The following is a 17,173-nucleotide window of genomic DNA, read 5'->3' as shown; positions in this document are numbered from 1 at the left end:
GTGATTGTGTGTTCATTTTCATTTGTTTCCTGGAAGTTTCTAATTTCTTGCTTGATATCCTTGGTAACTCATTCATTGTTTAATAACATGCTATTTAGCCTCCATGTATTTGAGTTTTTTTGAGTTGTTGTTTTTTTATTGTAGTTGATTTCTAACTTCATGCCATTGTGATCTAAGATGGCTGGTATTATATCAATCTTCTTGAATTTATATGGACTTCTTGTGTGCCCTAACATGTAGTCTATCTTTGAGAATGTTCCATGTGCACTTGAGAAGAATGTATAGTCTATTGCTTTGGGGTGAAAGGTTCTGTAAATAGCAGTTAGCTCCATCTGATCAAGTGTGTCATTTAAGGCCTCCAGTCTCCTTATTAATTTTATTCTAGAAGAGCTATCCAGTGATGTCAGTGGGGTATTAAAGTTACCTATATGACTGTATTGCTGTCAGTCTCTCCCTTAAAGTCTATCAAGAGATTTTTTTATGTACTTGGATGCTCCTATATTGGGTACATATATATTTACAAGGGTTATATCTTCTTTTTGAATCATTTCCTTTAGTATTATGTAGAGACCCTTCTTTGTCTCTTGTTATGACCTCTATTTTGAAGTCTATTTTGACGGAAATGAGTATTCCTACGCCAGCTTTTTTTTTTCCTTTCCATTTGCATGGAATATATTTTTCCATCCCTTCACTCTCATCTTGTGTGAGTTTTTTGTTCCGAGGTGGGTTTCTTGTCGACAGCATATAGTTGGGTCATGTTTCCTTACCCAGTCAGTCACCCTATGTCTTTTGACTGGAGCATTTAATCCATTTACATTAAGGTTATTATTGACAGGTATTTATTTTTGCCAATTTCATTTTCTCTATGCCTATGATCCTCTCCCTCTCCTTTTCTTCTTCCTAAAGCAGCCCTTTAACATTGCTCGCATTGCTGGGGTGTTTTCAGCAGAGCAGCCCTTTCTCCTCCTGGTTCTCCACTGGCTTCCCGCTCATGCTGAGCCAAAGCTGAGGCCCTCCATTATCTGCCCCAAACCTTCCCACTGCATCTCTGCCCTCAGTTCCCCCCAGCTCACCCTGACGCTGGACAGCCCTCCCTGTCATAAGTCCTCAGGTGTCTACCCACCTTCCTCCCTCGCTGCTTCCAGAATCTCTGCTCAGGGTGCCTTTGTTGCAGGGACATCCCTTCCCTCCCCATCCCTTACCCTGGTTTGTTCCTCTCTGTCGGGTGCCTCATCACCTGGCGTGCCTGGCCCTCCCTCCTGGGTACTTGAAGGCGGAACTTCACTGTTTGCTTCTAAATTTACACACACATGCTGAGTGGATGAATAGGGTCTGAGTAGTATCATTTTAGAGGGAGGATAATGCTTTCCCCACAAATGTGTGGCTCCTTCCTTAAGTTCAGCCTGTCACGTTCCTGTCTCTTCATTACTTGCGTGCACATCTCCTTCCATGACTGTGGGTGGCCGAGCTCCATGTCTAATTTTACATTTTTATCACAAAATGCCACTGAGTCTGCCGAGTGGCTCAGAGCAGCTCCGCGGTTCAATGTGGTTTTCAGCTACTTGGGGTCACGAACACGCTGGCCCCTCTGCTCTCCCTGTTAGCAGGTGTGGGGCACAGCTCCGCGGCCGTCTCCCCTCTGCACCGCGGCGTCACGCCGTCATGCAGCGGGTGGCAGCCAGGCCGTGGACGCCCGGGATCAGGCGGCGGCCGCACAGCCCGGCTGCTCTCCTCCGGCCCGGGCGGGATTCCGTCTCAAAGGAAAGGAGGACAGAGCCAGGTGCGGGCTGCGCAGGGCGGGCTGGAGACGCGGCGCCGCGCTGGGATCGGGGAGCCGCCGCTGGGCAGCGCTGCAGGGAGAAGGCGGCCCCCAGGAGGGCGGCTCAGGGGCGGCCGAGCGAGGAGCGCTGCGGCGGCGCTCAGCCACCGGCCCGGCGCCGTGTTTCCCTCGCAGTAATGAGCACCGCGTTCAGTAACACGCTTTTAAAACTGGAATCGGGTAGTTCTTAAAGTAATAAACGTTTGCTTAAACACACCGGCCTGTGTTTTGAAGGAACGGGAGCTGTGCCTGGCGGTTCACCCGGACGCAGGTGGGCCTGGCGGACACTCGTCCGCGGGAGGAGGGCTGCTCCCGCTCGGCCCCGGACCCGGGCGGCGGGCCTCGCTCAGGCTGTCTGCTCGCCTTGGATCAGACCTTGGCTTTCGTGGGACCTAACGGCACCCCCACCCCCGCCCCCCTCTGTAAAGAGTGTAAACACAGTCACTGAGAATAGAAGCCACAGTGCGCCGCGAACTCCACAGTCCGGTTCTCGGCGCGAGGGCGCGTAAGCAGCTGCGCTCAGCTGCGCGCTGGCTCCAGTGGCCATGAGGGTGAGGAGCTGACGGCTCCTCCTCGGGCGCCGCGACAGCGCGGGGAGCTCCTGGCCGTCCCCGCGGCCGCCTCCCGGTGTCCACGCCGCTGGGGTCTGCGCGGTGCCCGGCGAGGACGAGCCGAGCAGGCCCCGCAGCTGACCAGCCGCCGCCGCTGAGGACGAAGCCTCGCGCCCCGATGCCAGGACACGGCTCCTCTGAGCCCGCGCACCGTCCTGCGTGTGTCGGCGTCCGGGCTCGGCACTCGCGGTGGACATCTTCCCTCCGGGCCCTTTCTGCTTGCGCCCAGAGAGGGATTTCTGCTTCTAAGGGCTTCACGCTGCCTCTGGCCCCCAGATCCTCTCCCCGTTTTAAGTCTGCCCTCTTGCCATTGCGGTGGCACGCGCCAGCCCCCACAGGCTCCCGGAGGGCGGCCCTGCGCCTTTCACTGCAGTCGCAGCTGAGGCTTCTGCCCCCTGGGACCTAATGCTCACCCACCAGAAGGACGGCTTTGGCATCTACATTCAATGACAGACTGAACAAAACTGAAACGATGGAAATGAAAACGCCCTCAGACCTGAGTTTTAATTGGCCTAGAAAAAAGCGCTCTCCCTCTTCCCCGCCCTTTCTCATTCTCTAAAAATTAATAGAAATATTTCTTTTGTAAAAGTGAAAATCATTCATAATTCCAACACTTGGCTATAGCACAGCAGCTGTTCACTACGTTGAAAAGTACGGATGGATGGATGGATGGATGGATGGACGGACGGACGGACAGGATCATGCTGTCCGTGGCTGCACGGCCCCCTGGCGGGCAGTGGCTGCCCAGCGCGGGCCCCTGCCTGCAGCGGACGCTGAGCCAAAGCTGGGTTCCCTCTGGGACTCTAGGAACCCAAAGCCCTGGAGCAGCTGGACGTGCGCCACACACGTGCTGACACTGCCCCCTGGCGCCCGCCAGGAGTAATGCAGGCACCGACTAAAAAATATTACAAAGCTGGGTTGCGACCAAAAGAGAGCAATGCGGGATGGAAGGAAAAGATTGGAAACGTGGATTCCTATCGTGGGAAGTAAATTACCAAGACTCATTTTCCTCTCCTCCCCACCCACCAGCATGTCTCTACCAGCGCCACACCACACACGTTCCATTCTGACCAGGCCTGTGAGGAGGAGAGGCCCTGTGCTAAACCTATGAACAAAGAAATGCATGCCAATTTGGGGACATGTGATGGATTAATTAGCTTTGTTTGAAATAAGAAATTGATTAATAGAAAAAGAATAATACACTAAAGTAAAATAAAGATGACATCAAAAATCACAGGAATATCAAAGATTATTCAAATATTATGTTAGGTGGTGAGCTATTTAGAAGGGAAGGAGGTGTATCTAGATCCTCACTGCAGACCAAGGAGTCAAATAGATTTCAGATGGATGAAATTTAAAACAAATAAACTTTCAGAAATTATGAGATTAAAGTAAATCTTTATCAACTATATGGAGAACGTTCTGAGCTAGAAGACATGACGAGGGGAGTGGGGATAATTCATCTATATCAGAATAAAAGCTTCTCTACAGTAAATAATAGGTGGGGACACATAGAGTCCAGCTATATCAGAATAAAAGCTATGTGTTGAAAATAACATAAGCAGGGACACATGAACAAAGAAAATGTTTGCACATATAAAATACATGAAAAGCTCATACAAAAAGATAAAAGGACTATGACTTCAAAACTGGCCATTAACGAGTGAAAACAAAAGGGTAGATGTGAAAGCATTCACTGAGAGTAAGCAAACATGCGAAAACTACATGCCATTTTCCAGCCTACCACGTGAGCAGGGAAGTTCTTAAAGGAATATCCAGTGCTGGAGAAGGGAAGCTGGAGTAGACATTCTGAAATGTGATTTAGGCCTTGAAAACACAAGCGGCATGCATCGCATTCTTAGGAATAGTTCCAAACAGTCAGTGCGACCATTCTTGAGAATTTATTCTATAAGAAGTTTAGCAATAACAAGTAAAACCAATAATGACTGAAGTCATAATTAGTCAAGCTTACTGCACACACTCCCGAAAGGACAGTTTGCAAACAGGAAGCCCTCAAACCCAACCTTGGAGTCAGGCCCAGGCGCTGCTATAAAGCAGCTTAGACAGAGAAGGCAGTGACTGCTTATTCTTCACACCGACTGGGGATGGCGTTCGAACTTCCTGATATGATAGGAATGGCTCAGTGGTTCCCCCATCTCAACCGTGGGAAACAGTTCAAGTTTTGCTTATGATTTCCAGATGTATAAGCAAGAAATGACCCAGGTCAAGCTATTCTTACAAAATAAGCTAAATAGCCGAAACCGGTTTGGCTCAGTGGATAGAGCGTCAGCCTGCAGACTGAAAGGTCCTGGGTTCCATTCCAGTCAAGGGTATGTGCCGGGGTTGTGGGCACATCTCCAGTAGGAGATGTGCAGAAGGCAGCTGATTGATGTTTCTCTCTCATCAATGTTTCTAACTCTCTATCTCCCTCCCTTCCTCTCTGTAAAAAATCAATAAAATATATTTTTAAAAAATAGAAATAAGCTAAATAAACCTTTGCTCATATGACTAAACTGGTTTTGTCTGCTCAGGGAATTTTCAAGGTTGGTCTGGTTCTTCTTCTTTATTTCAACAATTCTAAGGAAATATCCTTAACTGTGCGAAAAGCTTTATTGTCAGAGGTGATACGGCAACACCATCTTTACTAATAAAAAATGGGCACACCCCTAAATGGCCAATGATGGAACAGTGCAGAAGAGCCTTCGGAGGAATCGCCCACGGTGGGTCCTGCCCCACGGTGGAAGGTTCCAGAAGCTGATCCTCTCAGGCCTCAATGGTGATCAAAGGGTGTGAGAGTTGCCCTAGCTGGTTTGGCTCAGTAGATAGAGAATTGACCTGCAGACTGAAGGTTCCAGGTTGGATTCCAGCCAAGGGCACATGCCTGGGTTGCAGGCTCGATCCCCAATAGGGGGCATGCAGGAGGCAGCCAATCAATGATTCTCTCTCATCATTGATGTTCCTATCTCTCTCTCCCTCTCCTTTCCTCTCTGAAATCAATAAAAAGATATATATATTTTTTAAAGGGTGTGAGAGTTGCCTCTGGCCTCACACAGCTTCGTCTGTTCATCTCAGAGTGTCTTAAAAATAGTCATGATCTGAGAAAAGATGAGAGGAATTATTATATAGTATATACATTAAAATGTTTACAAGGAAATCTATTACAACATGTTAGATTGTTAACAACATAAAGGAGACTCCGAGTTGTACATATTAGGTAATCTCAAATATGTTTTTCAAACCCATATGTAGAACATAGACTTGAATAATACGCACCAGATGTTAATAAGGATGTTATTTGAATAATCACCCGAAACTCATTTGTGTTCTCTTCCTTCATCTTTATGTAGTTTCCAGGTCCTCATTAGTGACTACTCATTTCTCATAGTAAAAAGTAATTGTAAAGTCTTTAACTGGACAGTCTCCCATGAGATGGCGTGGCCGTGACTGTCCGTACAGAGCTGTGCTTCAGGTGCTGCCGGCTGCACTGCGACCCCCCACACCCCACCCCCCACCCCCGCCTCTGGTCTATGAAACACCTCAGGGAGCCCAGAGCACCTGCCTGGAGCCAGGTGCCGCCTGCGGGCGTGAGGTGCGATGCCCAGGGGTGGGACTGGAGGCCCCTAGGCGCCGTCCGCACCCACTTTCACAAGAAGCATGGGTTATTGCTAGGGAGAGCCCCACACGTATTTCAGGAACCACTGCAACACTGAAAGAAACGTAATTTCCTCAGCTCTAATATTGCCAGTATTGACATCTTTTGCCATTTTAGACTTAAAGAGCTGAAGTTCCAGTCCATACTCTTTCCTTCTGCCTCCAGAGGGATTGTCTACAGCCCAGGCCTGCCTGGGTCTAAAGGAGGAGAGGGGAGGAACTACGTGCATGACTTCCGGTTTGGGTAGCTAAGTGCTCATAGCTGTTAAAATAGAAAATGTTCGTTTCCATAGGTTATTAAAGTATTAAGATAGCATTCTTTCAGGAAGCAGGGATTTTAATGAACTGGGGTTGGGTATTTGCTGTATTGTTGAGATTTTAAATTATATGAACATGATAATTTCCCAGAGTCTAGTAATCAGGACTTGGAAACATCTAGAAGGACCCCCACTTTGGGGGTGCTGGCTTGGACTTATACCATAGCCTGGAGGCACTGGAGGTGGAGGAGAAAAGAAGTCAGAATTTAAATAACCTTCTTAGTTAAAACTGAGAAACTTTTTGTAAATAGAAAACATAAAAGAAATGTCCTGCACTAAGAAAAATATCCAGAATTTTTACTGTAGCTACCATTTAAATACAGCTCGCTGAAAATATTTATTCTCAGAAATTCTCTAGCGGTAAGTTTCCATATGGCCAATTGCATGGTGCCGAGTACCTAGCATTTGAGGATGGCAGGCAGGTACTTTAATAATTTCCAAGATGGATGTTAATGCCTTAGACTGAGCTGAGTTCATCACTGGCATATTTTTAAAATAGCACAAAGGCTTTCAGATGTTTATATTAGTTAAGTGAAATAATCCTTTTAAAAATTGCTTCTTCTCAAAGGATATTTGGAAGCAACCGAGATGTCTTTCAGTAGGCGAAAGGTGAAATAAACGGTGTACATCCACACAAGCGAATATTATTCAGTGACCAAACAATGACTGGAAGCCACTCGAAGACATGGGGAGACTTTAATGCACACTGCTGAGCAAAAGAAGCCAGGGGAGAGGCCACACTCCAGGGCTCCGACCATATGACAGCAAAATGGAGACAGCAAAATGATAGTTGTTGCCAGGACTGGGGGCGGGGGCATGGACAGGTGGAGCACGGGGCCTTTCGGGAGTGAGACTAGTCTGCGCATATTGCAATGGTGGATTCATGTCAGTGCGCATTTGCCCAAACCCATAGAACTGTACAACCAGAGTCTATCCTAAGGAAAACTATGGGTGTTAGTTAATGATGATGAACCAACACTCATTCATCCACTGCAGCAGAGGGACCACACTCATGCCTGTACACCTAACGGGGGCATGTGGGGTGTGGGGTGCATGCGAGGAGCTCTCTGTGCTTCCTACTCCATTTTTCTGGAAACCTAAACCGCCTAAAAGATACAACCTTTTTTAGTAATAATAATAATAATAATAATAATAATAATAATAATGTCTATCAATCTAAAAAGATCTTCCCAGTGATGAGCGCTGCCCATATGTGGAGTGGCAGACAATTATTCCCCCTGACAAAGTTCAGAGAGAGATGGTGACCATCATCCTGAACAAGGTAGAGAGGCGGCTCTCCTGACAGGGGACTGGGCTGGGCCCTGGGAGCCGGGTCCTCCCCTCTGACCTGGTCAAGAACAGGCCCTCCAGCCACCTCCTCCACTTCCCCCACTGGCCAGCTCCAAGAGCCTGTGGCCATCAGGGCTTCCCTCCATGTCCTGCGAGTGGAGGAGGGAGCTGTGTCCCTGAGAGCGAAGCTCCTCCCCTCCTAGGTGGCCAGCTGCACTGAACAAGGTGGGACTTCCCTTCCTCGGGACGCTCCCTAAGCACGGAGTGCTTCTCATGGGCCTTCACACGTGGGCGGAAATGTTGTAATGCTACCACATTAGTAACAGTCACTAACCAAGTGGATGAATGGATGGTGGAGTTTTTAAATTAATCAGTTGAGTGAATCATAAAGCATAAAGTTAGCCATTTTGAAGTGAACGATTCAGTAGCATTTTGTACATTTACGATACTGTCAACCACCTCTGTCTATTACAGACCATTTCCATCAGTTTAGAGCAAAATGCTTTACCCACCAAAGTTCCCCCTCATCCCCTCCTATCAGTGCCTGGCACCCACTGACCGGCATTCTGTCTCTAAATGGAATCACTCACGTGACCTTTTGTGTCTGGCTCCTATCACTTAGCGTGTTTTCGCCTATGTTGTGGCATGTATCAGTACTTCATTCTTTTTTAAGGCTGAGTAGTAATCCATATATGTGTGTATATACTATATTTCCTCATTTATCCATTGATGGATGTTTGGTTCCATCTTCTGGGCTGTTATACAGGTACATGTGCCTGGATGTCGTTAGTGGGATGTGTTCCTAAGAGCAGAACTGTGGAGTCGTGAAAATTCTAGGGTTAACTTTTTGAGGACCCACCAAACTGGTTCCACAGCCACTGAGCCCCCACCGTGTGCCCCCAGTAATGTACAAGTGTGAGGCCTCCAGCTTCTCCACATCCTCACCGTCACATTCCCCTTGTTGTTGTCATAACCGTCCTGCTGAGTGAGGAGCGGTCCCTCCGGACGGCTGCTGCGCACACACCCTTGGCACCTGCAGCGGTGCGCTCCCTGGGCAGCTCGGAAAGCTGGCCGCAGGGCTCCTCGCTAAGGACTGTGTGGAAATAAGAATTCATCATTTTCTCTCCTTTTCCTCTAAAAGAGCCCCATCAATTGTGTCTTCGGCCACACAAAACTTGAGATTTCCCAGCACACAGACAGATGAGACGATCTATCAATCATAACAGCAACATACCTATCTCTAGTGATGGTGGTTGCTCTTTTGTTCCAACTTCTACGTACAGCCTTTATGACAATACACACCTCATCGCTAGAGGAAGTTTAGGGGCCTGGTGCTCCCTGTGTCCTGGCAGCGCCCGACTCACCCCAGGCTGCCCCCACTGCGACACCCTGAGTTATTGCTAAACACAAGTTTCCGTTTCCCAAAGGCTAAAGCACATTCTGCTGACAGCGCCTCTTCTCACCGAGGGAATGGAGAAGAGCGGAGCCGCCACCTCTCCACGTGCTTTCACAGGTGCGGGAGCCACTGTCCCGGTTCTGTCGCAGCCACGAAGGGGATGAAGCTGCGCGTGCAAGTCCGATGTCGGTCCCTGGGAGCCCGTGGTGTGCACGCCAGGTCTGTCCTGGCTGCAGGCGCCCCGGGAGCCTCGGCGCCGGCGCCCGCAGCCCTCCGCGCTGTGTGCCCTTCGGAAGGCGGGCCGTTGGGCTGAATATTCAGTGTCAGGGGCCTGTGCCAGGCAACACCCGTTATGTGCACATTCCGACCGGAACACGTAACGACTGCTCGCCGGGAGCGCGGCCTGCCTCGCGGAGTCTCCGGATGTATGCTCTCGCGCATGCGGTGCCCTGGGCTGTCCACGTTTTCCTCTTGCAATTAGTGTTTTCCCCGGTTATCATGTTAGCCCCCTGAAAAGTGTCGGCTCCCCGTGCACACAGAAAGCTGCTCAAGTCACTGCGGTGCGCGCAGCACATCCGCCCGCACACGGTGCTCAGCAGGGCAGCGACCGCTCCGGCTCTGCTCTGGGCCATGCTCTCCGCTGGTCCAGGGACCAGGGCGGCCTCTAAGGGCGAAGTGCCCACCTGTCACAGACCACCCAGGACAGCTCTGATGCCCATCCTCCCCTAGAGCTGCCAGCCCCCTCGCCTCTTCCCCGCCTGCCCCTGCAGTGAGGCTGCGGCTCCGGCAGGCCGCCTGGAGAGGGTCAGGAAGCCCAGGTCCTGTGTTTGTGAGAACCGTGTTGATCTGACACAGCTAGCTTCAAGGACAGCTGGGCCTTCCTGCCCCTCCCTGGGGAGGAGGGGACGGCGGTAAGCCAAGGTCTTACAGATTGCCGCTCGCAGGCTGTTCCAGCCTGTGGACACACGGCTCTGGGGCTCGCCCCGCCCACGGCCTCCCCGCGAGGCCACCCTGAGCAGCGAGGTGACAGTGCTCCCAGGTTCCATCTAAGAGGCTGAACGGGACTAAGCAGGTGGCCTGCCATCAGGTTAATGATGGCGTTTCTCTTATTAACTTCTAATTCGGGATCATCGCAGATCTACATAGTTGTAAGAAATCATATAGGAAGCTCCACCCTTTACCCCCTGGGAGCATCTTCCAGACCTAGACCCATGTCCCCACTGGTTGCTAACGCTGACGTGCGCTTGTTTGTGTCAGTGCGTGCATGCATGTCTTTACGGTCATATTATCACCTTGTAAGGTCAACATACAAAGCGTTCCATCGAGGATCTTCCTGTCGCCCTTTTAGAGCCACACGCATCCCCCTCCCTGCCCCGCCCCTCGCGCACCCCACCCTCGCCCAGCCTGCCCCTAACAGTCACTAATGTGTTCTCCATCTAGACAGTTTGTCATTTCAAGAACGTCACATACATGGAGTCAGTATTTGACCTTGGGAGGGTGTCTTTCTAGCGGCATGATCGCCTGGCCCTTCCTGCAGGGCATGTGCGTGGTTCTGTCTTTTCCCCTGAGCAGGATCCCTGCACGGCTGCACCGTAGTTGAACATTCATTCGTCCAAGTGGTTGCCAGTCTGGGGTTATACACAAAGCTGCTATCAACATCCGTGTTCAGGTCTTGTGTGAACACAAATTTTTATTTCTCTGGGATAAATTCCAAGAGTACAATTATTGGGTCATGTGATCATTACATGTTTAGTTTTATAAGAAACTGCCAAACTGCTTTTCAGAGTGACGGCGCTACTTTACACTCCAACCAGCAATGCGTCAAGGATCAGTGTCTGCGTCCTCACCAGCATTTGGTGTTGTCAGTTGTGTATTTAACCCCTCTGGTGGGCGTGGAGTGGCCTCTCCCTGGGGCTCTGCTCCGCGTCCCCCATTCACCAGCGATGCTGTCCGTCTGCGGGAGCTCATCTGCAGTAGCCACATCCCTGTCTTGCTCACTTGATAACTGTTCTCATTTTTACAGGCCCTTTGTTGGGTCTGTAGCGTGCAAACATTCTCCTTTTTATCTTTCCATCCTCACAGGGTCTTTCCCAGGAAAAGTTTCTAATATAGGCTGGATGCAATTTACACTTTCTTCTCTCATGGTGTCAAGTTTAAGAACTCTTCTTCTAGACCCAGAGCCAGATCTTTTTCTTTTGTTATAGCTTTTCTTAAAGTCTTGTGGTTTTATTTTTTATGCTGACGTTCATGATCCAGAGGGAGGGAGGGAATTCCTGGGTGAAGGGTGAGGTTTGGGAAGTTCCTGTTTCTGCCGGATGTCCCGTTGTTCCAGCACCATTTGCTGCAGGGGCTCTTCCTCCTTCCTTGAACTGCTCCTGCGCCTTCGGTCAAAGACCAGGGGCGTCTTTTCACTGTGGCGTGCGTGTGCTGAGGCCTGGGCCCCAGGTAGGTGGGGTGGGGGGGGGGGGGGGGAGGCAGCAGCGAGGACAGTGGCGGTGACCCAGTGGGACAGGGACCACAGAGAGGCCTCCACACCGAGGAGCGCTGATCCCGAGCCAGAGGACAGCGGGGTCCTCTCCCGGACCCACGCCCAGGGTTGCTGGCCACTGCTCTCAGGGAGTCTTGCTCTTTGCTAATCTACCCTGACAGCACTCATCCTTCCTGCAGCATCCACAGGTGAGGAGGGAGGTCTGTGTGTAGGTCAGGGGGGAGGGGGTCTGTGTGTAGGTCAGGGGGGAGGGGGTCTGTGTGTAGGTCAGGGGGGAGGGGGTCTGTGTGTAGATCAGAGGGGAGCGGAGGCCTGTCAGGGTCAGATGTGGGCTGTAGGGGTCAGAGTTCAGAACTATCCGCACAAGGTGATGATACAAAGCGGAACAATGGTTAGTCATTCACAGCTCTACTTTCATTCCCTGGGGACAGTCCGGCCTTGGCTACCCACAGGAGGGCAGGTCATCTGGCTGAGCCCCTCCAGCCCGCATCTCACCCCTCCCTGTGGGAAGCCAGCACATTCTGTTCCACCAGGAAGAACCTGCTGGGAGGAGCAGGAAGCTCAGCCTGTCTGAGTGGAGCCCTATCCCTCGGACTCTGCCTCCACCTGGGAGGCAGCCTTCTCCTTCCGACTCTGCGTTCTCCACTCCCAGCAGGTTTGGGGAAAAGGAAGATATCATTCCTCAGGACTCCCAAGGTGCTTCCCATGTCATCACCCGAAGGGTTGATGATGCCCTGATGGCCTTGAACCCATGCCCTCCAAGGACCGAACACCCCCAGGGCCCTTTCTCTTGGCAGCAACATCCCCTGTGAGTGTTCTGGACTGTGGTTTTCATCATTGGAAACAAGGGCAGCACTGCCCTAAGCTCAACTCGGTGGGTGAGACATAGATGAGTGAGCAGGAACCCACGTCCCTCTGTCTTTAAGAAACGACTCTGATGTCCTGCTTTCCAGCCAGCAATTTCCTGTTTTCCAGTACTGCCGATTTTTTAATCACCTCTCTGTCATTTTGAGAGATTTATGGCATCCTGCTTATTATCTTGATCCAGTTGTTCATCTACTTCATAAAACAGCTTTACTGGTTTTTGCTAGACATGCAAGCATTCCATAATCGTCTGCTCAGGCGGCCAGAACACGCCTGCACACTGGAGCTTAAACAGCAGAAATTTAGTTCTGGAGGCTGGAGTCCAGATCCAAGAGCTCTCTTCCTGCCTCACAGTGGCTGCTTCTCACTGTGGCCTCTCCTGGCCTTTCTCCTGTGCCTGCAGAGAGTGGGGGACAGGGGGAGGGAGAGAGGGGAGGAGGAGTGAGGGAGGGAGGGAGGGAAGGAGGGAAGGAGGGAGGGAGGGAGGGGGAAGGCGGGGGAGGGAGGGAAGGAGGAAGGGAGGGGGAAGGAAGGGGAGGGAGGGAGGGAGGGAGGGAGGCGGGGGAGGGAGAGCCCTCTCTGGGGATCCTCCTCTGACAAGGACAGCAGCCTGCCAGATTAGGGCTTCACCCTCAGAACCCCATTTAACTCACTCACCTTCCTAAGTGTCCTGTCTCCAGCTGCACTCACATGGTTATGGCATCAACACAGGAATTTGGGGCGACACAATTCAGTCCACAGCACATCCTAGTACAGACTTTTTTGATAAAGAAAACAGCAGTCTATTAGGAAAAGGTAATAAGTAGGAACAGATGCGAGGGCATGTGTAAGACGAAAGAGAGGAACACTAAAGGACCTTCAGAGCGAACGTAGCACAGGCCCTCTTTCCGCATACAAAGTCACGTGCAGTCAGAATGAATGAATGAGACACTCAAGGCCACCTCAGAACCCCCAAGGCACCATTGTCAGGAACATTCTTTGACTTGCAGGCTGCCACTACATGGGAAAAATGGCAAAAGCATAGCTGTTACTTACTGTACTCTCAGAAAATGCCTGAAATCGTTAAGGAAGGTAAGCTGCTTATTGAAATGAAATGTATTAGATGGTGACTATTTTGTGTTTATACTGGTATTCATATTTGTTCTCTTTACTGTTGGGTTAAGATTTGGGAAAGGCTGCTATTCTTATGTGTGTTGGTGTGTATGTTAATGTGTGTGCATATATGTGTACACATGGGTCTTCCAGATGTAAATTTATAATCTACTAGAGGCCCAGTGCACGAAATTCGTTCCCTGCGGGGTGGCATTCCCTCAGCCCAACCTGCACCCTCTCCAATCCGGGAGCCCTCAGGGGATATCCTACTGACGACTTAGGCCCGCTCCCCGTGGTTCTCTGCTCGCTGCAAGGCCACCCTGCTCAACACTGTGGCGACCCACAAGCAGGCCCTGCTGTCTGCTCTCTGCGGGGCCCGCTTGCTGGCATGCCGCCGGCGGGACTAAAAGGACTGGAGGACTCCTGAAAACAGGTCCGGCTGCGCCACCTGTCTGCAGCTCCCCTGGTGGGGATGAGGGGACTTTCGTGCACTGGGCCTCTAGTGGATTATAAATTTACATCTGGAAGACCCATGTGTACACATATATGCACACACATTAACATACACACCAACGCACATAAGAATAGCAGCCTTTCCCAAATCTTAACCCAACAGTAAAGAGAACAAATATGAATACCAGTATAAACACAAAATAGTCACCATCTAATACATTTCATTTCAATAAGCAGCTTACCTTCCTTAACGATTTCAGGCATTTTCTGAGAGTACAGTAACAGCTATGCTTTTGCCATTTTTCCCATGTAGTGGCAGCCTGCAAGTCAAAGAATGTGCCGCCATCTTGTGGCTATCGGCACCGCCATGTTTGTGACTGAGTGGCGGTCAATTTGCATATTCCCGCTTTATTAGATAGGATGTTGTAATATTTTTATAGCTTTTTTGTTATTTCAGTCTTAAAATGGTTGTTAAACTTTTAATATTTGGCACCATTACATTTACGGGCCATTAGGATGTGACTCACAAGCGATACAGATAAACACAGTTACAGATTCTCAGGAGGAGGGGCCTGGAGTAGACTGCTGGGGGGCCACGAGCACTGCGGAGCGTGAGTGCATGGCCGCGTGCTCTGGATGGACCCAGGGCATTTAGGTTGGGAGCCTGTGCCTGGTAGCATCCACGTGTACATCACCCTGTGTACACACTGCTGTGTGCACAGAGCCCTGTGCACTCGGGAAACATGGCAAACAGCTCAGCTCCTGCCCAGCCTCCCGGGTGTGTGTGCGAAGGCCGTGGGGTGAGGGCTGGGGTCTCTCTGCCAGACCAGCTGCCTGCAGGGCCGTAGCTCATATGGTGGGCCAGCACATACAGTGGTGAAAATCAGAATTTGTAGTGATTTTCAATATTCTTTACCAGAAATTACTCCTACAAAAATATTCACTTTTTCAAAGCAGACTTTCCTTCAAATTTAACTTTTGAGGACAATTGTACAAATTTATTATTATTTTTTGTAAAAACATAATAGAAGGGAAAGACCTGCTCCTGTCTTCCCCCCAAGCCTCAGAGTGGAAGGTAATATTCTTTTCCTGACTCCTGTCTCTCATCCAACAAGACAGAAGTAGCAGGTGTTAAAGAACTTTGATCAACTAGAATTTTTTAATGAGTTAAGTCATTGAAAAATGAATTTAATTCTATGTAATTTTTTACAAAGTACTTACTAAGACAATGGGGAGAAAATGACAAAAGGCTATGACCTTGCACGTTTCTGCAACCAGTTTGCTCGAAGGTCTGAAGTCCTGCTTGCTGCACGGGAGTCGCCGTCCAGCCCCCCTGCTCCCATGTGTGACCTCCTCCCGCGGACCAAGCTTCTTGGCTGGTGGCACTTCCTCTCACAGATCTAATTGTTCTCTTGTGCTGCCCCTTCCATGTCAGATCCCGAGGTGTGACATTCCGTCTTTTCTTGTTCCGGGCAGGCTCTTCCCAGGACCTGACCCACTGTGGACCCGTCTCCTCCAACAGGCCAGTCCCACCCCAGCACCTGGCCTTCCGTCCTCCCTGGCAGCCACCACTCCCAGGTCTCAGCTGCCCCCGCACCACATGGACACTGAAACACACCTTGATTTTTCCTTCACACTTCATTTAACATGTACTAAGGTGGATGCATGTGTATGTGACTGACAATGCGCGCCTCCCTCCCAGGTGCTTGTGTGGTACCAGTTACCCACTTTGCTCACTCTGTTGTTTCCGGGGGCTGCCATACAAAATACCACAAACCAAGTGGCTTAACACAACAGAAACGTATCCTCTCAGGGTGCTGGGGGCTGGAAGCCTGAGAGCAAGGTGTCGGCCCGGTTGGTCCTCCTGAGGCCCGCGGGGGAGTCTGTCCAGCCCTCGCGGCTGCTGCGGCGGCCAGCGTCCTGGGCATGTGGCCGCACCCCTCCAGCCTTGGCCTCCGTTGCCGCCGGGCCTCTCAGGATCTGTCCAGGTCTTCACCTGCCTCCTTATCAAGCACAGTCATTAGATTAAGGGCCAACCTGCTCCAGAGCGACCTCATCTTAGTTCGCCAGTGACATCAGGGAAGGCCTGGAGGTCACGTTCTGAGCGTCCTGGTGAACACAGACATTGGCAGGACTCGGTCGGTGGAGCCCGGGCCACGCCTGCCCTTCCTGCTGTGGTGTGAGCCACGCGTGCTCTCTCCTCTCTGTCACGCTTCCTCCTCGTCATGACTTATCATCTTCCTTCTTCCTTCAGTTATTTGCCAGCAGCACAGCTCGCAATGCCCTCCTCTGCCTCAAGACCCGCTGGGCCCACTGGCGCCACTGGCCTTTCATTCGGGGTGAGTGGGCTCCTGCGGCAAGTTGCGCCCTCAGCGGCCGCCGACACGCCTGGGTTCGGGCTGCTCTCTCCACGGATCCAGCGCCCTTCACCTTCACGCTTCTACTCAAATGCCATCCCTCCATGTGAGCTCGCCCCTGGCCACCGCTCCCCCCTCCACCCCATCAGAACCACCATCCCTCTGGGTGGTGCTAACGCACAGCCTGACACCAGTGGAGACGTGTGGCGGGCGACAGGACACTTTCCTGACAAACTCAGACAGCGTCCAAAGAAGCACTTTCAAGACTCATGTCTCACGCGTGCACTTCTTAACAGGGGCATTCCGAGTCACACCCACAGACCATGGCGTGTCCTCCACAGGGCGTTTCTCCCGGGACCGAGGAGCCACTGGCCACCCACGTGGCGGCTCTGCCACAGCGCCCGCGTATACCGCTTCCCAGCCCTGCCTGACACTGGCCAAGTCCATGGCTTTCTTCCTGCCTGAAGCCCTGAATGGACGTTAAGAAATGAGGAACGCTGCTGTGATCCTATTCTTTACCACCAACTTTTTAAAAATGAGTTTTCTCTGGACGCTTATCAAAAAAGCAATAAGTATTATTCTAACAATTGTTCTTTACTTTCCCATAGGTACATAAACGAACACTTTTTTTCTTTTTTGTATTAGAGATGTTTGCCTTTGCATTTTGTTCTTAACACGGAGACTGTAAGTAAGGCTTAAACAGTTACAATTCGAGTCTCTTCTGTTGCCTTTTTACTGGAGGTATTGGGGTGTCACTGGTTAACAAAATGGTGCAGCATTCAGGTACACAGTCCCACAGCACCCGGAGAAGCAAACTTCTACCCCCTCATCCATC

General features: G+C 50.8%; 1 protein-coding gene across 1 annotated transcript in view; it reads left to right on the top strand.

The window, feature by feature from the left end:
- CNGB3 (cyclic nucleotide gated channel subunit beta 3) overlaps window positions 1–17,173 on the top strand; it is a gene marked incomplete at both ends in the record, with an annotated part of 113,793 nt that overhangs the window by 36,348 nt on the left and 60,272 nt on the right. Inside the window, one exon of the mRNA XM_081111518.1 lies at window positions 16,236–16,320. Coding sequence (XP_080967644.1) covers window positions 16,236–16,320 — 85 coding nt within the window. The remainder of the gene's footprint in view (window positions 1–16,235; window positions 16,321–17,173) is intronic.

The sequence above is a fragment of the Myotis nattereri genome, assembly GCF_964212035.1.
Source record: "Myotis nattereri genome assembly, chromosome: 17".
Classification (NCBI taxonomy): Eukaryota; Metazoa; Chordata; class Mammalia; order Chiroptera; family Vespertilionidae; genus Myotis; species Myotis nattereri.
Note: the sequence above shows the minus strand (reverse complement) of the source record. Positions and strands in the feature narration are given on the sequence as shown.